This window comes from Drosophila serrata, unplaced genomic scaffold, assembly GCF_035046125.1.
Source record: "Drosophila serrata isolate PLE 108 unplaced genomic scaffold, ASM3504612v1 contig_382, whole genome shotgun sequence".
Classification (NCBI taxonomy): domain Eukaryota; kingdom Metazoa; phylum Arthropoda; class Insecta; order Diptera; family Drosophilidae; genus Drosophila; species Drosophila serrata.
In genome coordinates this window covers 556,733-581,252 of record NW_028257280.1, presented here as the reverse complement: position 1 = coordinate 581,252, position 24,520 = coordinate 556,733, and the positions used below count along the sequence as shown (strand labels likewise).

The following is a 24,520-nucleotide window of genomic DNA, read 5'->3' as shown; positions in this document are numbered from 1 at the left end:
GAAAACGAACTCCCGGTACGAGAACCGAACCGATCCGACCCGATCCGATCCGACCTGGCTTGGAATGCAGCATAGAAATCGAAAGCAGTTGGGCGTGAGTACGTACACGCACACCAACTCACAACTCACCTGGACAGGTACACACACACACACACACTCACACACAGCCCGAGAAGTAATTTCCAATCAGGTTATTAGCGTCGTCGCTGCGAATTCTTGGCCAGCAATTTATGCTTCCAGATCGCACCGCTCACGCATACGCAATGAGACCGCGGAACTCAGCAGTGATGATCAGAAGTCGGCTATAAAGTACCAAGCACATATTTATTTATTTATTATATTTATAAAAGTAAATAGCAATGTCTGCCATTCTTAAAATATATTGTACACATACCCCTGCACAACAAAAGGGAGTGTTTTTTAACGATGTGATATAAGTAAGACCTTTAATAAATTAAACAATTATATTAATAATATATGTATAAAAGCAGTGTTAGTGACCCTTTAAAACATCTCAGACTATAGCTTTTTAAAGTACTTAAAGATAATGAGTATATAAATGTAAATCCCACTAAATTCTAAGGCAAATGTGTAATATTAATTGTTAATAATTGTTAAACAATTTGAGTACAACCGAGTACCTATCCCATCACTAACAGCCACAGAACCAGAACAGTTCAAAACGTATTTTGAAAACTGAAAGGTGCGGAAGTCTGTCCACTTGTTAGGCATTCCAATTATGTAAAGCAAGCCATCCATCCCCCCTTGCCCCTTCACCTGTTAATCGATTGCACTACTCACCTGCAGGCGGACACCTTACCTGACTTACTGAGTCAGTCACTTACTCACTCACAATAATCACAATCTGCAACCGCAACAAGCAATTTAACTTCAATTTGCGGCCATTTCTCTGGGGCTGTCAAAATTCACACATCAGGGGAAGAAACACCAAGTCTTGGCTTAGCTGTCTGGTCTACTGACCTAGTCAATATGCTTTGGCTACCAAAAACAGGTTGCTGCCATTACGTCAAAGAAATGCCAAAAAAAAGAAAGACTCGAAGATTTGTTACTAGTTTTCATATGCCATTCATGACTGTAGTTGGTTGCAAATTATTATAAAATTCATTTCAAATTTGAAATTCATTTCTTCTTATAAGGAAAATACATTTTATGTTAATCAAACTTAATTGTTTTAAAACTAAGTAATAAAGATATTCTTATAGTGACGTAAAATTATAATTAATTGGGTTGTTATTAATTTGTTCTCCAATATCTAACCTGAAAAGTAAGATTATAATTAAAGCGTGTTTACCTCTGTTCAGATTCACAATTAAAAGCGCTTCCATTAATCCATTAACCAAATAGTCTAATTTGAAACCATTTAAGTCGAAAAAGGGGAATTTTGGGCCTCTGACGTTTTAGCTGATTTTAGAGAGAGCACTGGAAAAATAATTAGCAACTTGTAGGTTACTTAAATATTCTTAAATAATATTTCATATTGTAAAATCGAATTTAAGAGTTCAAGATAATACTGAAAACTAAAAAAAAACACATCTTAGACCGAGAGTTTAGTCTGGAGTTTATTAACCCCAAGAACCGCAGACCTTGGTCATGGCTGGTTGCATTCTTAATTTCCCAGAGTTACTCTCCTCACGTCACCTTAATGAGCAACTTATTTGCAGAAGCGGCTATCCATAATTCACTTTTGTTGAGAAAGAGGCGATCTATAAAGCCACATAAATCCGTCAGCAGATCGGTTTTCAGTCGTCACAATGAGCTGACATTTTTAAGTGGTCTGGCGAAACCAGTTTCGGACTCAGCGAAAGTGAGATAATCGCTGGCTAGAACAGAGGTAGTGCATCTAGACGTTATTATATATTTTTAATACAAAAAATACATGTATAGGCAGCAAAATAAATGAATCAGTGGAGTTGCCAAAGGTTAATTAATAAAGGCAAGCCTGATGTTTTTCGGGTTCAGAATTTAGACACCCTGTACGAGCCACAACAAGTCTATAGCTACCAAACTTGTTTACTTACTAATTGTATCCAAAACAGAGCAGGAATAAATAAACTTTATATAAATATATAAAACGTCGAAACAAAGAAATGATTTAAAAAGTTGCCCAAATTTGAGCGTTTCATTTGAAATAAAATTCCCTCGGCCCGTACAAAACCGTCATTTTGATTAAAGCGTTCGGAGCAGACAGTTCTAATTTTTAGAAGAAAATCCCTAGAAAGATGCTCATCAAAGTGGCCAAGTTTCTGACTTTTTTCGTGGCACTGGCAACGGCCACCGAAGCAGCAAAATATCTCGCCGAGAAACGTAAATAAAATATATAGAGAACAAAATCTGTGAAACATTTAGTGGATTTTAAACTTATTTATTTTCATTTAAGCCGACTTTCTTACCCCTTGTGTCCTGGAAGATCCCAACTTTAATCGTTGCCTGACTGCAAATTTCCAGTCTTTTTTCCGTCAATGGAAGGACGGCATTCCCGGCTATAATGCGGTCGGCTCCTTCGATCCTCTGTACATCAAACGGGTGAAGTTCGCCCAGGATGCCAGCAGGACAATAGCCATAAATGCTGATCTCAAGGAGGTCTATGTGACAGGAGCTGGCCAGGCTGTGGTCAAGGAAGCCAGGTGAAGAAAGAATTTAAAAACATGTTTTACATATAATAGTAATGATTTTTTAACTATATTCATTATTCATTAACATCTTTAGCTACGATCCCAAGAGGTATGTGGCCAAAGCCTTGATACTTGTACCCAAGATGCGCTTCAACTTTGAGTACAAGGTCAAGGGTCATGTGGTGGCCCTGACTCTCAATGGCCAAGGCACTGGTTACTTTGAATCTGGTACGTAAGCCCCCGCCGTCCCCTAATACCTGGGAAAATCTGTTTTAAACATTAAAAAACCTCTTCCAGAAAACGCTCTGATTTACCTGGAAATGCATGTCAAGCCGCGAATCGCTCCTGAGGGCATCTTCGCCGATGTCCAGAGCGTCAAGGTCAACTTCCGGGAGATCAAGCAGTTCCATATCGAGCTGAAGAATCTCTTTGGAGGCAACAAGGATCTGGAGGACACCTCCCACCAGCTCTTCAACGAAAACTGGCGCGATTTCTACGAAGTTATGCGTCCGGCCGTGGAGCAGACGGTGGGTGGAGTGCTCCTGGATCGATTCAAGAAGACCTTCAACTATGTCCCAGCCACCTACTTGATCAAAGACTTCCAATAAGGCAAATACACAGAGAAAAAAAAACAATAAACTTGATTAGTATTAATTTAACACAGACTTTGTACAGACAATTGTGAAAAAAATTAGCTGTAGCTCTTTGTTACTTTCTTAATTGTTATTTTCTTAAATTATTCGGTGATAATGGTATTTTATTAATCAATTTAATAGGTTTATCTAATGGTTTTATGAAATAATAATGCTTACTAAAAGAATGCCACAAACTAAGATAAATCACATTGTTTTCCTAAATTACATCCCATACTTTCTAGGCAAGTTCCAAGACTTGAGTAAGCGGCAGGCAGGCAGGAACTACTTTAAGTTAAAAACTTAATTAATGTTATAAAACTAACCACATCGCACTTGGCCCCGGCATCATTAAGTTGGTTGTAAGTCGTTGCCATGTTGAGAGCTCTCGGATCTCGGATCTCGGATCTTGAATCTCAGAGTCTCGAAGTCGCTCTTCTCGAGAATAAAACGCCGGCGCACAGCCAGCTGCTTGCTAGTCGCCGGCATAGCGTGACACCGTTTGATGCGGCTACTTTTCAGCTACTTAGTTAGTTACTTGCCTAGTTAGTTACTTACTTACTCAGTGCCTTAGAAATCATGAGCAGCACGCGCCATGGCCGCAGGTCGTTCGGTTGTCTCTGCGGTTGGCTAATTGCCATTATCTTGAGCCTGAACGAGATCACCTTGGAGGTCGAAGGCGTAGCCTATTACACGGAGAAGCGTAAGTACTATAAGATACATGGATACTGGAATTATCCTGACCATATCCCGAAATCCCAGCTGCCTGGCTTCCTTCGTGTCGCATCTACGAGCCGGGCTTCACCAAGTGCTCTACGAACAGCATTCAAAAGCTTCTGGATCAGCTGAATGTCGGGATCCCAGAGGTCTTGGACCGCTTTGGTCCCTTCGATCCCATGAAGGTGAGGGATATAGTCTTCAAGCAGGACAACAACGAGGTGGCCACCATTAGGGCCAATCTCACCGAATTGATAGTCAAGGGATTTTCGAAAACCACTGTCAAAGAGAGTCGGTATGTGAGAGTGACAATGATTTCGAAATAGTATTCTCTATTAATAAAAATATTATTATGTTTTAATCCCTAACTCATACTTAGTGTTAGCAAAAAGGACTTTAGCTGGCAAACCAAAATATATCTGCCCAAGATGAGGCTGGATGGCAAGTACGATATGTCCGGGCGCATTCTCCTCATACCACTCAGTGGCTCTGGCAAAATATTCATTGAAATCGGTAAATTAATATGAGATTTCAAACACATTGCTTGTAGTTTGTTGTATGTTAATTCAGTGACTCAAGCTCATGTCAATGTGAATTAAGCCGTCAATGCCAACTTATTCTAACGCATGTGTAATTTCTCCCACACAGACGATCTTGACATCTTGCTGTTCACCAAAACCCGTCTGTACGAGAAGGGCGGCTTCACCTTCGACAATGTGACGGCAGTGCGGGCCCAGCTGAATATCTCCAAGGTGCGGACCTACCTGGACAACCTGTTCAATGGCCGGAGCAAGGAGGTGGAGCGCAGCACCAATCAGTTTTTCAACGAGAAATGGCGCGACTTCTACGAGGCCCTCAAGCCGCTGATCGTTGAGACTGTGGAGAACATACTGTACGATGTAATGGGCACGGTTTTTCATCTGATTCCGGCCAACTTCTTTGTGGAGGATATACCGACGCCCCAGCAACTATACGGGCCGAATCCGGCAATTCCTTCCGATGGAAGGAAGAGCAGTACCAAATAGGAATCGTGTATTCCAGTTTTAAGTTTAGCGAGAGATCTGATTGAATCGGCAATAAAAATAAGAATAAACCAGCAGAGTGTCTCGATTTTGCTTAGGGAAATCAAGTTCCAGCCATCTAGTTTGCATACCAAGTAGACATCTTGATGGGAATTCCAACAGACACTACCCCCGGAAAACGTCATTGCTCTATAATTATTTATTTATTATTGAGATTATCGTCAGTTTAATGCCTGTGAAGATCAAGCACGAATCACGTCCGCCTTGTTGGCGGAGAAGTAGACTCCGAACTGCTTCTCTGCAAGAAGATATAATGTAATACAACTTTAAATAATATTGTACAAATTTACCTCTGGAATCCACTCGATATGAATGCTTCTTGAAGAGATAGCACATCAGCAGGGCAATGACCATGGACAGGCTGGCTGCCACTGCCACAATGGAGATGAAAAGCCACTTGAGGTGATTTCTCTGCCGGGATGATCCCAAGTGCTGAGACCCATCTTGGGGGGACTGACACAGAAAGCCAGCCGCTGGCACTCCACCATCGTAGCAGGCACACGTTCCCGGGGACTCACAGTATCCGTTGATGCACTGAATCTCGCAAATGGGCAGGCAGAGGAGGAGATCGTCGTGATTCCCGTGCAACTTGTATCCATTCCCACATGTGCACTCCTCATCATGGCAGGTTCCATTCAAGCACGTCTGTTCACAGTCGTACTCGGCGGTATTTGTAGTCATAAAAGAGGGATGAGAAGGAGGAGGAGAACCTGTGGATGTCACCTCCAAAGGCAGACATCTGATTACGATTGAGTCGTAATAGAAACCGTCGGCACATGAGCATTCTCCTGGAGAGGAGCAAAAGCCATTTACACACCCATCCTTACACGTGGGTGAGCAGGTATTCGGAGTGTCCAGATGGTAACCTTGGGGGCAGGAACATACTCCGGGAGACGTGCAGTTTCCGTTTCTACAGCCCTCCTCGCAGACGGGATCACAGCTGTTTTCAGTATTGATCCTGTATCCTTGATGACAGGCACAGATTCCGGGCGAAGCACAGTATCCGTTCTCGCATCCCTTGTCGCAAATGGGAGCGCAATTGCCTTCACTTTCCTTACGAAAACCTTCAAGACAAGTGCATTGTCCTGGAGCAGAGCAGTAGCCATTCTCACATCCGTCTTGGCAGATTGGAGCACAATGGGTTTTGCCATCCATTTCATATCCTTCGTTGCATTCGCACTTTCCTGGTGATGAGCAGTATCCGTTCTCACATTCATTCTCACAGATTGGCTTGCAACTGGTCTCGGTGTCCTTGCTATATCCCTCAAGGCAGGAACAGTTCCCGGGAGAGGCACAGTAACCATTGTCGCATCCTCCCTCACAGATGGGGCCACACCTATTCTCACTTTCCTTGATGTATCCTTCATTGCAGCTACACTTTCCTGGTGATGAGCAGTATCCGTTCTCGCATTCCTTCTCACAGATTGGAGAACACTTGCTCTCGGTTTCTTTGCCAAACCCTGCGTTACAGGAACACTTGCCAGGAGAAGAACAGTAACCGTTCTCGCATCCTTCTCGGCAAATGGGAGCACATTTCTCCTCAGTGTCCTTGCTGTATCCTTCATTACAGGCACACTTTTCTGGCGAGGCGCAGTAACCATTTTCACAAGCGTTCTTACAAACTGGAATACATTTGCTCTCCTCATTCATTTCATATCCTTCATTGCAGGAGCACTTTCCTGGGGCGGAACAGTATCCATTCTTGCATTCATCCTTACAGATCGGTGTACATCTACTAGCAGTATCCTTGATATATCCTTCATTGCAGGAACAATTTCCGGGAGAAGCACAGTATCCGTTCTCACATCCACCTTCGCAAATTGGCTTGCAGCTGCTCTCAGTATCTGTGCTGTATCCTTCGAGACAGGAACATCTTCCCGGAGAGAAGCAGAAGCCATTAACACAACCGTCCTTGCAAACTGGACTGCAATGCTTGTCGAGATTCATTTCATATCCTTCATTGCAGGAGCATATACCAGGAGAGGAACAGTATCCATTCTTGCATTCCTCCTCGCAGATAGGCTCGCATTTGCCCTCGGTATTCATCCTGAATCCTTCGTTGCAGGAGCACTTTCCTGGGGAGGAGCAGTATCCATTCTTGCATTCATCCTTACAGATCGGTTTACATCTGCTAGCAGTATCCTTGCTATATCCGTCATTGCAGGAACAATTTCTGGGAGAAGCACAGTATCCGTTCTCACATCCACCTTCGCAAATTGGCTTGCAGCTGCTCTCAGTATCTGTGCTGTATCCTTCGAGACAGGAACATCTTCCCGGAGAGAAGCAGAAGCCATTAACACAGCCATCCTTGCAAACTGGACTGCAATGCTTGTCGAGATTCATTTCATATCCTTCATTGCAGGAGCATATACCAGGAGAGGAACAGTATCCATTCTTGCATTCCTCCTCGCAGATAGGCTCGCATTTGCCCTCGGTATTCATCCTGAATCCTTCGTTGCAGGAGCACTTTCCTGGGGAGGAGCAGTAACCGTTCTCACAGCCTCCCTCACAAATGGGAGAACACCTGCTCTCGGTATCCTTAGCGAATCCTTCCAGACACGAACACTTCCCCGGCGATGCACAGATTCCGTTCTCACATCCTGCCTCGCAAAAGGGGGTACATTTGTCCTCAGCATTCATATGGAATCCTTCGTTGCAGGAGCACTTTCCAGGAGATGCACAAAATCCGTTCTCACAGCCGCCGGCGCAGAGCGGCGAGCAGACGCCTTCCTGCTTCCCGTATCCCTCGTTACAAGTGCACTCGCCCGGCGCCGAGCAATGTCCATTGGAGCAACCTGTGCAAAGTGGCAGGCAAATGGACTCGCTGATGGCCGTGTAGCCCGGCAGACACTCGCAAATGCCCGGCGCGGTGCAATTGCCAAACATGCAGCCCTCGTCGCAGGTGGGCACACACCGCTTCTCGGCATCTCTGTGGTAGAACTTGTTGCACTCACACACATCCGGCGCCCGACACACTCCGTTTCCGCATCCGTTCTTGCACACCGGCTGGCACCCAAAGGACTTCGAGTTGGGCTTGGGCCTGTAACCCTGGAGGCACTCACAGCGATTGGGCGCGGCACAGAAGCCATTGTTCCGGGCGCAGTTGTCCTGGCAGTTGGGCAGGCACACCTGCGTGGTGGCATTCAGGGAGTAGCCCTCGTTGCACTTGCATCGATTAGGATCCTCGCAAACGCCATTGGGGCAGCCGCTGGGACAGATGGGCAGACAGTTGCCCGTCTTCCGGTCCATTTGATGATTCTTGTGGCAGACGCAGCGGTTGGGCGACTGGCAGATGCCACGATCACAGCCCTTGCAAAAGGGGACACAGCTGAGGGGAAAGAGGATATATTCACGATACATTCGGCGTGAATTACAGGGGAATCCCCCAGGGAGAGAGCGAACAGAATACAGTTTGGGAATCTCTCGTATTGGGGTTACATAAAGTTATGAAAATTATTCATAGAGTTCCATTCGACAACTCAATGAACAATTTAAGTTACTGAATGATTCACAATTCTTCTGGAGTATATAACATGTTTCCTTTTTAATGCTTGATAAATAAAACGCACTCCAACTAAAGGCGCCAAATATTTATCAGCTTTTTGAAGCAAAATGAATCATGTAAGCAATTCAAATAATTCATTCACAATTAATTATGCATATAAGATAAGAGGGCTTAGGTTTCTTATTCAACTTGTGAATGTCAGGAATATGATATAACTGTAGTTTTATAAGAAACTGATAAGTAGGGAACTTGTGGAAGTACATTACGCTTCCGTTGCGACTCACCGATTTGATGGCAGATTGTTTAAGTTGGTGTATCCCCTATTACAGGTGCACACATTTGGTTTGTTGCATCTTCCACTGCCGCAATTCACATTGCAGGTGGCAATGCACTTTAATCCTTTCTTGTTACTCGTGTCTTTTCTGTACCCCGGGCAGCAGACATTCACTTTTCTTTCCTTAATTTAAATAAAAGAGGACATTAAGTATTGGGCAAAAAATTAGAAAAACTGCTTGACTTACTACGCGCTTTCCCCTGATTTTAATCACATTAGTCTTCGTACAAATCTGGGCTGCGGCTAGGCCACAGAGTACGGAAAATATTACAAGTTCGCCAGTCCTCATGATGGAATTATAAGTTCGACTTGCTGGATTCCGTTTAGAATTGAAACTAAAGAGACCTCGGCAAATATAAAATCGCAAGAGCCTCTTTTCTGCGATCCTACATGTACATAACAAACATATGTATATTTGATACATGGCCTCCGATTGAAGAGGGCTGCCTTATCGGTCTAAGTCAAGCGAGTATAGTGCCGCAGCTGGGAAATGAATGTACCAAGCTCAAGAGTCGGGAGCCAGAGGACGGGGTCTCCATAGGCTTATTTTTCTTATCACCACCCACGGGATGCATTTGGTATTCATATGAACTTTCTAATAAATATACAGAAATATAATAATTGATTTCGGATTTTAGGAATGTAGGTTTCTGTATCTTTAAAGATTCTATAATTTCTTATTACCCCTTATATGTGTAGTTATTTGGTCCATCAAGATTCACATTAAATAGTTTCTGAAGGCGACCATTGAAATCAAATGTAATAAGTAAGGGTATATAAGGGTCTAAATTTCATCTACAGTCTTGCTGTTTACAAGCTATATTGAATCATAAAATAAGATAAACTATATGGAATATCTAATAGATCTTAAAATGCCTAGAAATATGCGAAACAAGAGCCAAGGCAACTCTTGGCATATCAACAAGGCCGCGACATCGTTAGGGAATCAGAGAGGCAGCGCTATATAGCACACTATATATTATATTTACTGCACTATAGCCGTACAAAGTTCTCGGATTTCTATTTCTCAATTTGGCGGACGAGATCATTTACAAAAGATGCTGCCGCCTCTCCATTTAATGATGATTTTATTATGGCAGTTAAAGTTTTTTATTTCACCTGGCTCGAAGCAATTAAGTTTGTGAGGTCCGAGAACGAGTATGAGTGCGAGTACGAGTGCGAGTACGAGTACGAGTTTGAGTATTTGTGCAAACAATTTTTGCGATGACATATACACATGCACATATAGTTGATGGCGTATTTTCCAGTCAGATATTAAATTAGCTTACCGGTTCGGTGGCAAGGTGAAGTCGCTACAGTTTCAGAGTCGCATGTAACAACAGCAATAACAGAAGCCACTAGCCACTACACTGGGAGAACGTGTCATGTGTTTTACTACCAATAAATTAAACAAGTTACTTAAAATATTATTATTGTGATTAATTATTATTGGGCTGCTTTAGGGCATTGTCATTCTCGTACGATAAGTTTTTAGTTGCAATATGGGGAAATTTGAGACATTTTCCCCTGTGCCGAATGTTGGAGAATATTTCTTATCAAAGATAAATATTTTATTTATAAAACTGTAGAATACGCTTTATAAATATGACATCATTTGTAATTAACAACCTTTCTAACAACCACATTTTGCAAGTGTAGAAAACTCGTACCTTATGTGCTATAATAAATATGGAATAAATTGCATTTCATAGTGCGAGTAAATGAAAATTGCTTGATTCTGGTATTACCCAAAGGCCTCATGCTCAATTCATCAAATGTTCCCAAGTCGTAGGCTATATATAAACACATATATAGTTCAGATAAAAGCAAACACCGTTCCCATTCGTATCTCATTCGTTTCTGGCGCGCGCCAAACTCGATTAGACAACCGTCTCTAGAGATTTTCATTGTGACACAGTGAGAATAATTCAGATTCTGATTCTGAAAGTGAGAGTGAGAGTGAGAGTGACAGTGACGACAACTTTCCACGATGCACATAATTGGCTTACTGATACTGCTCCAGGCCGGCCTCCGGGAAATCCAGTGCGTTGCGTTCTACACGGAAAAGCGTAAGTGAGTTGCAATTGAAATTCAAGTTCAAATAAAGTTACAGAAAAATCATTAATAGTTTAATTGTATTGAATAGCTCTTATTATAAATATTTTTAGCTGTTTTTAACTAATGATAACATTATTTACTTTTCAGCCTCCTATATAGAATCCTGCCGGATTTATGAACCAGAGTTCACAAAATGCTCAACGCGCTCCATCCAGGCCTTCATGAACCAGCTCATCAAGGGTTAGTCCTTGCTCGATTTATAAATAAGTAAAGGAAATATACTTGACATGATTTACAGGCATTCCCGAGATTGAGGAATCCTTCGGTCCCATCGATCCCATGCGTCAGGATCAACTGGTGTTCAAGCAGGACAACAGCGATGTGGCCACCCTGGCAGCCAATCTCACCGAGATGAAGATCCGCGGCTTTGGCCAAATGGTGATTAAGGAGAGCAAGTGAGTTTAACACCGATCGAAAGTTAATCAATCAGCAGGGAAATTTCCCAGCGAATATATAGTTTTCCTGAAAATTCCATAGAGTGTATAATAATAACTTAATAGCTTTGTACAGACTAGTTTTGCTGAAATATAATTATTTAATCATTACATATTGACTTGATTTAGCAGTCACTATTTTCAATAAAAAACCATTGGGTCCACAATGGTAATAATAGGTACATAATGTTATAATATTTCTTGAAAATTAACTAGTCTAACTTAAAATCAATAAATCCAATTTATTCCAATTAATTCATATTTTTATACCCTCTCAAGGCATAAAAATTTTAGTCAGAAGCTTGTATGTCTGTAAAGGAAGCATTTCCGACCCTATAAATCATATATATTCACGATCAACATCAACAGGCGAATCTTTTTAGATATATCCGGCCAAACTACATTTTTTTTTAGAAATTTGTCATTTTTTGAAAAAAAAAATGTAATTAAATTAAAATTTTCGGTAATCGGCCAAAAAATTTACATATTAAATGGAGTATGCAACTTTATTAATCTGCTAAAAATAAACATACAAACACTTTCCGAATTGAAATTAATTTATTTTTGACTCAGTTATGAGTTTTCTTAAACTTTGATTATTCCTAAAAAATTTTCTTACATTATTATCAATAAACACTCAAAGAATGTGATGTCATTTATTTATAATTCAATTGCAAACTGCTAGGGTATACATATATACTTTGCTTCCTTTCCTTTTAATTTTGTTTCTTCCAGAATTCTTTTTAATTATTTTTAAATAATTATTTTATATTTTGTCTCAGAGTAAGCAAAAAGGACTTTAGTTGGCAGACAAAGATCTATCTGCCCACGATGAGCATGGATGGCATGTACAAGATGGTCGGCCGCATTCTGTTGGTTCCCCTGCATGGGGCCGGAAAGATCTCCATGAAAATAGGTACAGTAATTCCAGATTAAAGAACTACCTGTCACTTCATTAACCCCGATTATATTGGCAGATGATCTGGACATACTGATGAGCACCAAGACCCACCTGTACGAGAAGGGCGGCTACACCTTCTACAACATAACGTCCGTCAAGGTGAAGCTGGAGGTGGGAAAGGTCTACACGAATATGGAGAATCTGTTCAATGGCCACAGCAAGGATGTGGAGAGGAGCACGAATCTGTTCTTCAACGAGAACTGGCAGGATCTGTTCGAGGCACTGAGACCCCTGGTAGACGAGACCGTGGAGCGAACCCTGCTGGATTTGCTCCACAAGACCTTCTCCATATTCCCGGCCAGCTTCTTCGTAGAGGATATACCGAACTCCCTGACTCTGTACGGTCGGAAGTCGAAAATGATCAATTAGGCAGGGAGAGCAGTCCATGCTCTTCGAAATACATAAGTCTCTGCTCACTTCTTGAAATGTATTTTGTATTCTTGATTGTAGAAAAGGGGTAAATCCCTCGTCGCGAGTGGTTAGACTAGTTGTGGCTGTTAGTGTTACTTAATAAATGCTTAATTTAGAGGTATCCTAATATGGGATGGCACACTGCTCCTCCTCCTCCGCGCCGTCATCGAGTGTTCAGTAGAACCAGTCGTACTTGAGATAGTCGCCTTCGTGCTTCAGCGCCGCGATCGAGGTGTGACGCACGTGGCCGGTGCGAGCGAAGATCCGGCGATTGCCCACCGGCTGCAGGGTCCGGAAGTTGTCCACCAGTGCCCCATCCTGCGTGTCCGACAGCTGGCGGAAGCGGGAGATCTGCTTAGGCGAGATGGGGATGGGGTCGGGGAACAGAATCCAGGTGACGGCCTCCGAGCAGGGAGGAGTGGTCAGGGAACCTGCGAAAAATCAATACAATGAAGAAAAATATATTCTCGATGTAAAACGTAAACCAAACAAGATTAGGTGGCTTCTGTTGATCCTATTGATCGGACATCGAGTAAAATTTCTGTATTATATCTACATATATATTGAAATTCTCTACCATTGACATCACAGAGATTAGGATCGCTTGTAGACATCGATTCCCTGTCAGCTAATACTCAAGACTGTTGAGAAACTGGGGAATCCTGCTCTGAATACTAATTGCCAGAGAGGCGCTCCCTCTTTCAACTACATTTGAGAAAATATATTATTTTCTCTTCTATGAAGTAATTAATCTCCTTAAAAGTACTCTAAATAATTTTACTCCAAAGACTTACCCTTGTAGGTGTAAAACTTGTCCACATCCACGCCGGCAATCAGCGAGGAAAGCGAGAAGGTGACATTGAGCGTGGCCTCCTGGTTGGCATCGGCAATCAGATGCAAGTGCCTGTTAATGGTCACCAGGCCCTGACCCTCGTCCTCATCCAGCTGTGTGGGATAATGGGTTTAGAAATCATCCGGAATGGGTCCACCTCGCCCTTCTACTCACATTGAAGAAGAAACCCAGAACGGCGGCCCCATCGGGATGATTGAGAGCCTCGCCAATGGTGGCATACTTCTTGTTGCGATGCACAATATGCATCTCCATGGTGTACCGGATGTCATTGATGACGTGCTCGGAGCCCCGGTTGTTCTTGTCGCCCCAGTGGAAGTGCAGGCCCTCTATCTCGAACTCTCCTGGCAGCTTGGCGCCCCGGATGTAGGGCAGGAAGTCCTCTCCCACTTCGCTTACATTGACCTTGGGTATGCCAATGGTAACTGTTGGGGAGAAGAAGGAGAATTTTAATTAGTATTGTCAGTAATTAGAGCCCTTGTTTATTACCCACCTGTGTGCCCGTTGTTGACCATTTTCAGGGGATACGGCAGCAGGTTGTGGTAGCCAATCATGTCCACCGCCGGCATATGGACAGATATCGTCTGTAAAGGTAATCAAATCCTAATTACATGTGTCTGATTGAGATCTGTGTTCGGGGGTAATCTTACCCGGCTGGTGGTGATGGCAATGGGGGATTGAGTCTTTCCGGCACAGTGGCCATGATGACGAGCCCAGCGACGCTGGTTGGGCTCAGAGTACCCGAAGACATGGCTGTTAACGGCTGGAAAGAAGTTTATAAAGGTTTAAGTTGTAAAATTAATTATCATTTAACATTGTATTTATTTACTTAAGGCTAAGCTAGTGACAACAATAATATTTCACAATGTTCTGATCTTTTAATTTGATCGTATTTCATTAATAAATAACATTCTAACACCCAATACAAATATATTATAATATATTAAATATATACCCCAAGGGCTTGCTTCCCTGATATACTAAAACCCAAATTAAACAATTTATTTCCGCTGATCTAAAGCTGCTATTTATTTAAGCATTAGCCCTGGGCTTACTGGTTTCCCCGAAATTAAAGCCACCATCAATTTTCCGTTGGAATGCGCACCTTAGCCCTTAATCGGACAAATTAAAGTGCTTTCCCCCGGTTTGCAGACAGCCCCGTCAGGCGCAAACTGGATTCTTGGAGTCCGGACGATTGATGAGTGATCACGTGCCCCGTATACGGGTCTTTCAACCCCTCCGCACTTGACCTTCTCCCGTGCGTTTTCCGGGGCTATCTCTGACATATAGTCGCACTTGTGAATTACGGCATAACAAATGGGGGAGACGAGCAAATATTTGGCGACTCTTTCTTTTTTTAGTCAATGGCTGAGCAAATAAATAAAGTAAGTAAGTAACTAAGGAAAACGGTAAGGAAAGTGCCAGCGTCAAGGGCAGCCGCGGCAATAATAATTAGATATCGTCGCGATTGATATTGATTTATGTACATAGAATAGGTAGATCCAGATAATGGCGGGCGCAAACAATTTTCATTATTTTCCATGGAATCTTTTGCAAGGCGAAAGGAAAGCGCTTATTTAAAGGCTAATTTGCATGTGATTGGTGATAATTTCTGTTTGCAGAGCTCTCTACTAGGAATTAACGTATCATATGACAGGCAGCACACACACCTTTGATGAATTGCTCTAATTAGGTGTTTATTTGTAATAATATAATTTATTATAATATTTGTTTCAGGCCTTAGATAACTGGTATATATTGCTTAAAAATTAGTTTCTTGTCAGAAATGGCCATCAGACATCACACATAATATATAGATATTAATGTGTCCAACTATTTCATTGTAATCGAATTTTAAATTTAAATGCCTCAAAGCCGCAAAGTTGGTTGTTAAGATAATAAACTGTCACATCGGAAAGTCTAGAGTACAGATGTTCATTTTGCTGTGTAAATATTATTTATGGGGCTTCCTTTTTGGGGCAGAACTATTTGCATTTTTCGCAGGGTTACAAAGAACCAAACACAGCCTTAGCACCTAAATCAATTCGTCCGGCAATAAAATGTCTTAATTGACAGCTTCAAGTGGAATAAACACCATTAAACTGCTCGAAATTAGTTTCGTGAAGTGTGTACTTATGACTGCTAATGCCCAGATCCCCCTAATATCAGGTATTGACATTTCGTAACTGATATCGGCCAGAGTCACACGCGTTTCGAGAAGAGCCCACTACACAGAGAGAAACCGGCTCTATGTCACATGATAGATATACCACTTTTTTAATTACTTATTACCTTTTTTCGTTATTCAGAGGAGTTAAAAAAATGGTAGGACTTTTATATAACGGGTATGCTTATAGATAGTTAATTTAATGTATTCTATACATATCCAATGTGCTGGAAATGAATCCTTTAAATAAGAAATCGATGAAAGATTGAAATACTTTTTAAATATTGAATACTTTCCAATTAATCAATTCTAACATATTTAGGCAACTAAACTGTGAATGTATAAATAAAATATATTAACGTTTTTTCTTTTAATAAGTCAATGCAAGTGTTTAAAAACTTTTCGAATTTCTTTCTTATATAACCGAATGTACCCACAATTTTTCACTGTGCACTCTTTAGAAAATACCCTGGAACTATGACTATACCCAGTAAGTAATACGTAGTCACAGGAACTTCGCACGAATAGATATCGATTTATGGCTATTACTGTTCTGCTCTAAAAATAAATATCTGCACACCTTGGACCCCCCACACAGGTGAGTCAGGCGTAGGATGACGTTGAAAGAATTCACAGGAATCTTCTAATATAATTACCTTGCGTCCAGCAGAGCACCAAAAGCGAAACCTCGCAGATTAGCGTAAACTTCATGATGATATATGTATGATGGATTCTCAAAGGAGGACTCCTGGCTAGAGGAAGAGCGGGAATAGTGAGTACCTTCCGATCGGCTGACAGATTCTAGACTGCGCGGACGATTCGCTGGCGGAGCACCTTCACAACTTCCTCAGCGGGCAGTCAACGAACTACTTGAAAATTCGAAAGCTGAAATCCCCGCCCGAAGCGCGTGCACCGCACACACACATTCAGTGGGAGTCGCACGAACGGCCGCCGACGACGATCGATCGATATATAGTATGGAATCGGATCGGATCGGAAATGGAATTGGTATGGGAGAGGGCATAGTGCAGGCCAAACAACTAAGTCACTCACTTGGGCCTACGGCCTGCACCACACGGCGTATACTTAACGCCCCGCCACACGGCGTATACTTAATGCGCGAGGAACGAACACTTTTCGGGGCCGCCCTTGTCGATCAAATTCCCTTTTCCATTCCATTTCTGCTGCCAAAAAACTCGTCATAATTCGCACCTAATGCCGCCACAGCCAAAGTGGTAACTGCCTTCGATCATTTCTGATAATATTTTGTTTTGCATACACAATTTGCCCGATTTATTATTTATTTGTTCGCTGTTTGCTGTTCTTTTTTTTTATTCTCCTAAGCGTTACTAAGCCAACGAGTCAACGCGATGACAACGTCATGCCGAAAGTCGCTAATTAGAAGCGGGGTCCTCACAAAAACCAGGCGATCGATCGCCATCCGAGGCGAGGCAGCACATTCATTGAGCGATTTTTCGCACGTTTTACAGCTTTACAGTTCCGATTCTAGAGTTTGGGGACTTCATAAATTCGATCTCTGTAAAGTTCGTGATCCACATGGCGAATGTGTGTAACTACTGTGTATGTATTTATATAGATCAGAGTGCTCTGATATCTATTTTTATTTTTATGGTGGTCACACGCATTCGGATATATTTGCCATTGAATTGTCCAGACAGACATTCAAGTGCCAAGGCTTAGACAGAAAGGCCATAAAACTACGTGAATCCTCGTGATGGATGGCGAGGGAAAGCTACCAAACTTTTCAATGGAAAAACATATCATATCAGTCACAACTATGCTCAGAGGGAGAGTTAATGTCGTCGCCAAGGTTGGGCTCAGCAGGTCTTGTTTTCGATTTGTAATTTAATCGCTAGCGTACGAAATGGTAAGTTTATATAGCGATTATTAACTGTAAACAAAGTTTTCCAGTGGCCCCAACTTACGCAAATTTCGGTGGCCCAGCCTAAAGTGTAAATACATGGGTTTGTCATTTATCAGAGAGTTATTTATGAATGAAAATGAATTTAATTTTTGTCCAACTCTTGTACAACAAACTAGGCTCACTTAATATTATATTATTTATAAAAATTACTCAAGAGAAAAATATATATTTGGTAGCGAAAAGTTTTGTTGTTGTCTACCCTTCCCAGTGGTTCCTTCTATTTTTTTACCCTTCCAGGGTATTATAATTTTAGTCAGAAGCTTGGAAATCAGTGAAGGAGTCATTTGCGATCCTATAAATCATATATACTCTTGATCAGCATCAAAAACCGAGTCGATCTAGCCATCTCCAGCGGAATAACAAAATTTTCAATTTTTTCAATATTTTATAAGAGGTTACATCGTGAAAATTGTTGAATTTTTTTTTTATTTAAATTGAGTATGCAGATTTATTAAACTACTAAAAACTAACATAGGAGTGATTTCTGAATTAAAATTAATGCATTTTTGGCTTAGTTATGAGATTTTTAAGCATTGACTTGTACAAAAAATTGTCATACAAAAATATAGATAAATATCGACACAAATATAATAATATAATTTGAGTCGGAAGCGTAAAACGCACTGAAGCAGTCCTTTCCGACCCTATATATCATATATATTCTTGATCAGCGTCAACAGGCAAATCTTTTAAGCCATGTCCGGCAAAAATTTAATTTTTTCAAAATTTCTAAAATTTTATAAGGGGTTACATCGTTAAAATGGCAAAAAAAAATTGGGAAAAATTTTAATTTTGTAAGAATTTAAAATTGAGTATGGAGATTTTTTAACCTTAGAAAAACGAACATAGGACAGCTTCCCGAATTAAAATTAATTATTTTTTGGCTTAGTTATGAGGTTTTTAAGCCATTGATTTGTACAAAAAATATTTCAAAACACAATATAGGAACATTTTACCAGCCAATCCAATCAAATTAAAATCAGTTAACCTTATTTTGCAAATAATTTAGTTACCGGTTCTAGTCGGTCCGTTCAGCTTCAACAGCAATCAGCGGGTTTCCCATTGCTAATTTAATTGTTTGAACACGATATTGTGCGGAGAGCTGCCAATGATTGCCCAAAAAAGGTGTCAATATTTGCCAGAAAATAATCGCATGATTATCACATGAGCACCAGAGCTGGTCAGTGATGGAGGAACTCCTCCGCGGCGATTGATACGAAACGATCTAGAATGCAATTGATTATGCAAACTTGTGCCCGTTTTGCAGTGGAATATCTCAAATATTTGCTATCGATCACAAAGTCAACAAAACGCCATCGAATCGATCAATAATACCTGGAGTAGTTCATCAATATCGAAGTGTGTGTTTTATCTGCGGTTCACGTGACAGCAATTAGCAACATTTAGTCGAAGCTGTTTGTTGTTTATCTGGGGTCCGGGACTTGTGAAATTCACAGTTCGTAGATGAAGACGCCAAGATCAGCTCATAAAAGGCTGTAACAAAGCACTTGAAATGCTCCGCCAGTCGCAATAACTCAATTATTTGGCTATAATAAGAAGAGATAAAATTGAATCGAGACGATTTTACGAGCGATCTGGTAGCTAGACGTGCTCCCTGCATAATAAATACTTAAAAAGACATTAAACGAGGCACTGGAACACGAATCCCCGAATACCAATCAATCTCCTGGGTGCACACTCTCTCGCCCAGTTTTGCATAGAAGGCGCACCTGCGCATCCGTGCCGGGAATCACAACAGTGCGCTACAGTTTTATCAATTAAAAACACCTAGACTCGGCCAAAGAATCCGCACGGAATATTCTATCAGTGCCTCCGATCAAATATAGCGCTGGCGTCATCCGAAAGTCCGACAAACATATCAATTCCCGCGACACTTGGAATTTATTTTTGGCCAGAATAGCAACTTCTCAGTCATGAATGGCTTAAAAATAGCAACATTACTTATCAGACCATAATTGATTGGTTGGGAAGCGCAATTGGATGCTCAATCAATAATTCGGCCTTATCAATTGTTTTTCCCATATCTGCCGGCCACAATTTGCTGCATACTTTTTTGGTCGCAGCCATCGCCTAAAAGATGGCACCGAGTTTCGTCGTCGTCAAAACGTACAAAAAACTTTATTACGAATTTGCAATGCACTTAGATAGGTTATAAATTACAAAATAATAATAATAAATGATGATGTATGACTTTTCTAAAAAATATGTAACAAATTTTGGAGCTTAAAATGGCCAATTTACAGCTTTGGCAACAGTTATGGCTTACTTTGGTTTCGAATTTACACAATTAATGCAAATCAAATGATACAAAATGCTAAAGAGGGTTTACTCAAAACTAACAACTACTATTCGATGAGTTTGCACTTTAGGTCAACGTTTGTTTGTCATGATTTATAAATATATATAGAAATATGAAGTAGAATTGACTTCCTGCTCCTGTCCCTATTATCTTTTTCGCTTTATGTTTTGTGTTTTGGTTTCCAGGTTCAACGAGTCCAAGTAGTCCTCCAACCATCAATAGAGATTTAAGTGTAGAGAGAGATTTGATAGCTGGCAAGTCAGAGTGATGTTTCCTTTTTTGTTTTTGTTTTGTGCTTTTGGTTAATGCGGTAGGCAGCTTAGTCCTGCTTCTCCTCTTTGGCGGACATGAAGAGCTTCTGGCAAGTAAAGGTCATCGAGTCTATAAGTAAAAACAAAAAACCATACAATATTTGGACAATTTAGGGTTACTCGGCTGGTGTAAATGCTCACCAATCGCCTGCTGCACCCATTCGGGCTTATTCTTCCACACGACGCCGCAGTAGTAGAAAGGTATGCCAATTAGGGTTATTAGTACCCCCATGCCGACCTCGTAGGGCGCCACATAGATGGGTACGACGACCAAGAAGGCGCATACGATGACGAATAGGGCGGGTATCCACACGGCGACCTGTCACAGACAGAAATAACAAATAGATTATACGCATATGGTTTCAGTTATAAGCTAATAGTATCATATCGAATAGTAACGGTAGCTTAAGTAAGTGTTTTTCTTAAACACTTTTACATTTTATTTTTAAATATGAAATACAGAAAACCTATTTAAAAATTGGTCTTGCTATAGATAAGAGCGAAAATAATTGAAAACAATATAAACACACTAACAACTATTTCATTTCGGTTACACCGATTAACCCAATAACTCACCTTAATGGGCCGATCCATGCTGGGTCGGGTGTAACGGAAATATAGCACCGCCGACACCGACAGCATTATAAAGAACGATTCCACAATGCTGGCGTAGGTGATCAGCACATACACATCGCTCACCACTAGCATCACAATAGAGAGGAAGCACTGTGAGTGGGACAAAAACCAAATCATTTAGGGATTAATTACGTAATATATCTTTTGTGCGCTAATTGAGGGGCGCAGCGCTCACCAGAAACACGAGCGAAGGCAGCGGGGTGTAGCTCTTCACGCTGATGTGTGACAGTATAGCCGGCATATGTCCATTGCGAGCACCCACAAAGCAAATGCGGGAGGAGGTCATGATATGGACGGAGAGGCCGCCAAAGGCCGATATGGCGACCATGATGGGGATGACCAATGAGAAGGCGCCGAGAATTTTATCCCCAAAGGTCTATGTAAGAAAGAGAGGGAGAACAATTAAAATCTGTTGACAAAGCCGATCTGCTTTCATTAAGCAACAAGCAATTGGGTTTCCGATCAAATAAATTAACATTTAAATGCTATGAATAGCCTAGAAAATTGATCAATTACAATTTTACAATTTAAAGCCTAGCTCGACTTAGGGTTCAACCGTTTCCTGATACGATTTCCCGCTTGATCTGATCGAAAATAGGAACAGGGATTCTTACCACAGCGATGGCATTAGAGGCTATCATCTCGCTGGGCGACAGCACCGCCAGATAGGCCATGTTGGCAAGCACATAGATCCCGGTGACCAGAGGCAGCGAGATGTAAATGGCGCGCGGCAGATTGCGGTACGGATCCCTTAGTTCCTCGGTCATAAAGTTCAGATAATTCCAGCCGGCATAGGAAAAGATGCCGGAGTAAAAGGCCACTGACAGTTTGCCGGGATCAGTCTCTGTATTCTCGAACGGTCGCTCAAAGTTCTCCACATTGCCCATGAACATCCAGACCAGGCCCACGATAATGATCATCACCAGGGCGGCGATTTTGGTGAACATGATAATGTTCTGCATCTTAGTGGTCACTTTCATGTAGTAAGAGTTCAGGTAGGTGAGAAAGCAGATCGTTATGCCGGCCAGCAGCTGCAGGGCCGCCTTGGGTATGTGACAGGCGCCGCCGAAGAAGGGCTCCAGTACATACGAGGCAAAGGTCAGGCCCATAATCGCATTGGTTGTGGGTCTGCAAGAGATAAGGATAAATAATCAGTGGAAAATTTACGCAGACTGCAATATAATGATTGTATTCGCATGCAACAAATAAAAAAAATATAATTTTAGCTTATCGCGGAACTCGAAATGTCAAAAATAGCAGGCAATAAAATGCTTAGAGCAGAACCAGAACCAACTGCCCCAATAAATAAGTGTACTGACTGCAGATTACGAGAGATAAAGATCTGTATTTCACTTTCTACGTTAAACAACCTTGCCAAACTAGCCCAGACAGGGTCTTATCAAGGAAAATGCCTTTACTCTGAAACAAAGAGTAACTGGCCAACACTGAATTGATCACAAAACTAAGAAAACTAAAGAGCCAAGAACGAATGGTGTCTTCACTTGTAGAAATTGTTGATAAGAAATTATGAAATGGAATTATCAAATTATTATCTTTTTTGTTATGAAACCTTTTTTCCTATTTATAATTGGTCTGATAAACAAATCAATCAGCATGTAAGAAATTTTTAAAGCTTTGTAAGGAATTCTTTATGAAATTTAACATGAAGAAAATAAAGTTATAAGGCATTCTAAATAAATAAAGAATAACTCACACAAATATCATCATAGCATCCCATAGATATAGAAACGCCGGCAACGATCCGTACGCCTCGAATATATAGGCATAATCCCCACCAGACTTGGGTATCGCAGTGCCCAGTTCTGCGTAGCACAGAGCTCCAATCATGGACAGCAGACCGCAGAGAACCCAGATGACTAGCGATGTGCCCACGGATTCCACCTCCATAATCACACCCTTGGGCGAAACGAAGATCCCGGATCCAAAGATAATGCCCAGAATGATGGCCACGCCTTCCAGCAGACCCAGTTGCTTCTTGATCACCACACGACTGCTGTCCGATTCAGCAGATCCTTCGCGATTTTGTGACGGTTCGGGAGGCTGATTAGACATATTAATGCCGTTGCTGGAGGGCACTATGCTGGATGGTGGGTTTCCGGAACTCGGTGTAAGGAGCACCATTTCGCTCGAGGGCGACTGCAGTTCATCGGAGATGGCCATGGTATGGTATTAGCTGAAACGGAAGGAAAACAGGAAGTTAAATAGATTAAAAAAACTATACAAATCTGGATACATATAGATGGGATTTATGGAAAACTATGGAATATTATTTAAAGGATATTAAAAAATTTATAGCAGGGTGAGGAAGGGTTTAAAGTAGTTAAGGAAATTATAGAAAAAATTAAGTACTTTATCCAGAAAGAGTTAAATTCAAGAGTATAAAAGACACTGTGTACAAAATTTTAACGTCATTATCAAAATATCAGGAATACTGGACAATATAGTCACAGTAACTGCCTAGAAGATGAAGAAATTCTATAAGATAAGAGATATTGCATAGAACTTTCAGAAAACTATGAAATTAAGGATCTCTCCTATGATAAATAATTCAAAAACCAATCCAATAAATACAAAGCATAACTTAGTCCTGCTACAAACGCTATCAGTTTTGCTTTATCACAAACTTCCAACCGAAATGGAAAGTGGGAATGGCAGGTCATCTATATATTCTATTCCTTTTTTATTGGGCCGATGAAATACTTTGCTATCCTTATCCTGGAGTGAGCGACGGAGCTCTCGGCGGTGACACAATCTACGCACGCGACGCTTGGAAACGGACTGGAACTGGGAATCTCTCTGGCCGTTGTCCCGTTAATTGATTAAACGAGGCAAGTGTATTTGTGGGTGTGCCTCCGCTCGCTGGCTAATGTGTGGGTGATTCCCGTCAGAGTATGTTTATTTAAGTGTATTTTTCAATTGTATGCGGCGGCAGGGCTTATCTTCCCTTGACTTTTGCTTCTGCTGTTCCTTTTTTCGCCGTTGCCGGTTAGCGTTATTTTGTTTTGCTCCGCTGTTCGTCAGCTGGCTATCTCGCTCGCACTACCACCACACTCACTGCCGCAGCTGCAACTGCTTTTTTCGCACATGCAATCGGGATTTGAACTAATATTTCGACGTGCAGCACGCGGAATTCGGTTAATGGGTTTGATAAATAAGAGCTGACATCGAGGTAACCGCGAAATTTTGCAATCTTTGCGGTTTAATTGTTGAATTGGCACAGTTTCGTTTAAAGGTTTTTCAACCCCACGTTTTGGTCATATTCCGCGGTGTGACCAGCCGATGGGAGATTCAAAAATACTGCATTTTGGACTAACCGTTATTATGCGCACAAAAATGCATTGGATTATAAAATAAGGTTTGATTTTTAATTAAATGTTTTTATTTTTTTTGTGAGCAGAGAGGTTTACACTGTTGTTTTACTCCCTTTAAGAAGCTAAAAGTAT

The 24,520-nt window shown here is 41.4% G+C and overlaps 6 protein-coding genes and 1 long non-coding RNA gene across 10 annotated transcripts; 3 read left to right on the top strand and 4 right to left on the bottom strand.

Moving 5' to 3' along the window:
• The first annotated feature begins 254 nt into the window (after positions 1–254).
• LOC110186359 (circadian clock-controlled protein daywake) lies at positions 255–3,466 on the top strand. The gene is made up of 4 exons (XM_020955508.2): positions 255–2,325; positions 2,399–2,645; positions 2,728–2,861; positions 2,931–3,466. Exons 1-4 carry the CDS (start codon positions 2,241–2,243, stop codon positions 3,239–3,241), a joined length of 777 nt encoding a protein of 258 aa, XP_020811167.1. The 5' UTR covers positions 255–2,240; the 3' UTR covers positions 3,242–3,466.
• On the bottom strand, positions 2,670–3,592 carry LOC147642536 (uncharacterized). 2 transcript variants are annotated; one of them, XR_015273260.1, is made up of 3 exons: positions 3,504–3,592; positions 2,948–3,231; positions 2,670–2,900 (listed from the first exon to the last, which is right to left on the bottom strand). It is a non-coding gene; the product is annotated as an uncharacterized LOC147642536 (long non-coding RNA). The 2 variants fall into 2 exon arrangements; XR_015273259.1 differs by having other exon boundaries at positions 2,670–2,890.
• A 150-nt stretch (positions 3,593–3,742) lies between these two features.
• On the top strand, positions 3,743–5,081 carry LOC110186681 (protein takeout). The gene is made up of 4 exons (XM_020955947.2): positions 3,743–3,968; positions 4,028–4,277; positions 4,362–4,495; positions 4,631–5,081. The coding sequence occupies exons 1-4, from the start codon at positions 3,845–3,847 to the stop codon at positions 5,005–5,007; spliced, it is 885 nt and encodes a 294-aa protein (XP_020811606.2). The 5' UTR covers positions 3,743–3,844; the 3' UTR covers positions 5,008–5,081.
• Positions 5,082–5,194: 113 nt separating this feature from the next.
• Positions 5,195–9,234, bottom strand: eater (transmembrane receptor protein eater). The gene is made up of 4 exons (XM_020955509.2): positions 9,091–9,234; positions 8,854–9,026; positions 5,355–8,392; positions 5,195–5,302 (listed from the first exon to the last, which is right to left on the bottom strand). The coding sequence occupies exons 1-4, from the start codon at positions 9,190–9,192 to the stop codon at positions 5,247–5,249; spliced, it is 3,369 nt and encodes a 1,122-aa protein (XP_020811168.2). The 5' UTR covers positions 9,193–9,234; the 3' UTR covers positions 5,195–5,246.
• Positions 9,235–10,620: 1,386 nt separating this feature from the next.
• Positions 10,621–12,842, top strand: Jhbp11 (Juvenile hormone binding protein 11). 2 transcript variants are annotated; one of them, XM_020955640.2, is made up of 5 exons: positions 10,621–10,972; positions 11,109–11,201; positions 11,260–11,416; positions 12,238–12,371; positions 12,433–12,842. In XM_020955640.2, the coding sequence occupies exons 1-5, from the start codon at positions 10,894–10,896 to the stop codon at positions 12,783–12,785; spliced, it is 816 nt and encodes a 271-aa protein (XP_020811299.2). In that variant the 5' UTR covers positions 10,621–10,893; the 3' UTR covers positions 12,786–12,842. The 2 variants fall into 2 exon arrangements, with proteins under 2 accessions (XP_020811299.2, XP_086696161.1); XM_086840035.1 differs by having other exon boundaries at positions 10,732–10,976.
• Positions 12,830–16,775, bottom strand: CAH9 (Carbonic anhydrase 9). Its single transcript, XM_020955639.2, has 6 exons — positions 16,501–16,775; positions 14,328–14,440; positions 14,171–14,261; positions 13,834–14,102; positions 13,622–13,772; positions 12,830–13,258 (listed from the first exon to the last, which is right to left on the bottom strand). The coding sequence occupies exons 1-6, from the start codon at positions 16,553–16,555 to the stop codon at positions 13,002–13,004; spliced, it is 936 nt and encodes a 311-aa protein (XP_020811298.1). The 5' UTR covers positions 16,556–16,775; the 3' UTR covers positions 12,830–13,001.
• Positions 16,776–19,903: 3,128 nt separating this feature from the next.
• Positions 19,904–24,481, bottom strand: gb (solute carrier family 7 member genderblind). 2 transcript variants are annotated; one of them, XM_020955636.2, is made up of 7 exons: positions 23,778–24,481; positions 22,771–23,250; positions 21,671–22,184; positions 21,232–21,432; positions 20,997–21,146; positions 20,562–20,739; positions 19,904–20,490 (listed from the first exon to the last, which is right to left on the bottom strand). In XM_020955636.2, exons 2-7 carry the CDS (start codon positions 23,235–23,237, stop codon positions 20,429–20,431), a joined length of 1,572 nt encoding a protein of 523 aa, XP_020811295.2. In that variant the 5' UTR covers positions 23,238–23,250; positions 23,778–24,481; the 3' UTR covers positions 19,904–20,428. The 2 variants fall into 2 exon arrangements, with proteins under 2 accessions (XP_020811295.2, XP_086696152.1); XM_086840026.1 differs by lacking the exon at positions 23,778–24,481 and adding an exon at positions 23,427–23,521.
• Between the last annotated feature and the right edge of the window lie 39 nt (positions 24,482–24,520).

Coding starts and splice junctions, on each gene's coding strand:
- LOC110186359 (XM_020955508.2), top strand. CDS start 2,241: ATGCTCATCAAAGTGGCCAAGTTTCTGACTTTTTTCGTGGCACTGGCA. Junction 2,326..2,398: donor AAAATATCTCGCCGAGAAAC/GTAAATAAAATA, acceptor TTTTCATTTAAG/CCGACTTTCTTACCCCTTGT. Junction 2,862..2,930: donor CACTGGTTACTTTGAATCTG/GTACGTAAGCCC, acceptor AACCTCTTCCAG/AAAACGCTCTGATTTACCTG.
- LOC110186681 (XM_020955947.2), top strand. CDS start 3,845: ATGAGCAGCACGCGCCATGGCCGCAGGTCGTTCGGTTGTCTCTGCGGT. Junction 3,969..4,027: donor AGCCTATTACACGGAGAAGC/GTAAGTACTATA, acceptor CCGAAATCCCAG/CTGCCTGGCTTCCTTCGTGT. Junction 4,278..4,361: donor ACCACTGTCAAAGAGAGTCG/GTATGTGAGAGT, acceptor ACTCATACTTAG/TGTTAGCAAAAAGGACTTTA.
- eater (XM_020955509.2), bottom strand. CDS start 9,192: ATGAGGACTGGCGAACTTGTAATATTTTCCGTACTCTGTGGCCTAGCC. Junction 9,027..9,090: donor AAATCAGGGGAAAGCGCGTA/GTAAGTCAAGCA, acceptor ATTTAAATTAAG/GAAAGAAAAGTGAATGTCTG. Junction 5,303..5,354: donor ATATCGAGTGGATTCCAGAG/GTAAATTTGTAC, acceptor ATCTTCTTGCAG/AGAAGCAGTTCGGAGTCTAC.
- Jhbp11 (XM_020955640.2), top strand. CDS start 10,894: ATGCACATAATTGGCTTACTGATACTGCTCCAGGCCGGCCTCCGGGAA. Junction 11,202..11,259: donor CATGAACCAGCTCATCAAGG/GTTAGTCCTTGC, acceptor CATGATTTACAG/GCATTCCCGAGATTGAGGAA. Junction 12,372..12,432: donor AAAGATCTCCATGAAAATAG/GTACAGTAATTC, acceptor TTATATTGGCAG/ATGATCTGGACATACTGATG.
- CAH9 (XM_020955639.2), bottom strand. CDS start 16,555: ATGAAGTTTACGCTAATCTGCGAGGTTTCGCTTTTGGTGCTCTGCTGG. Junction 14,103..14,170: donor GGTCAACAACGGGCACACAG/GTGGGTAATAAA, acceptor TCTCCCCAACAG/TTACCATTGGCATACCCAAG. Junction 13,259..13,621: donor CAAGTTTTACACCTACAAGG/GTAAGTCTTTGG, acceptor GATTTTTCGCAG/GTTCCCTGACCACTCCTCCC.
- gb (XM_020955636.2), bottom strand. CDS start 23,237: ATGGCCATCTCCGATGAACTGCAGTCGCCCTCGAGCGAAATGGTGCTC. Junction 21,433..21,670: donor CCTCTAATGCCATCGCTGTG/GTAAGAATCCCT, acceptor TTTCTTACATAG/ACCTTTGGGGATAAAATTCT. Junction 20,740..20,996: donor GCATGGATCGGCCCATTAAG/GTGAGTTATTGG, acceptor TGTCTGTGACAG/GTCGCCGTGTGGATACCCGC.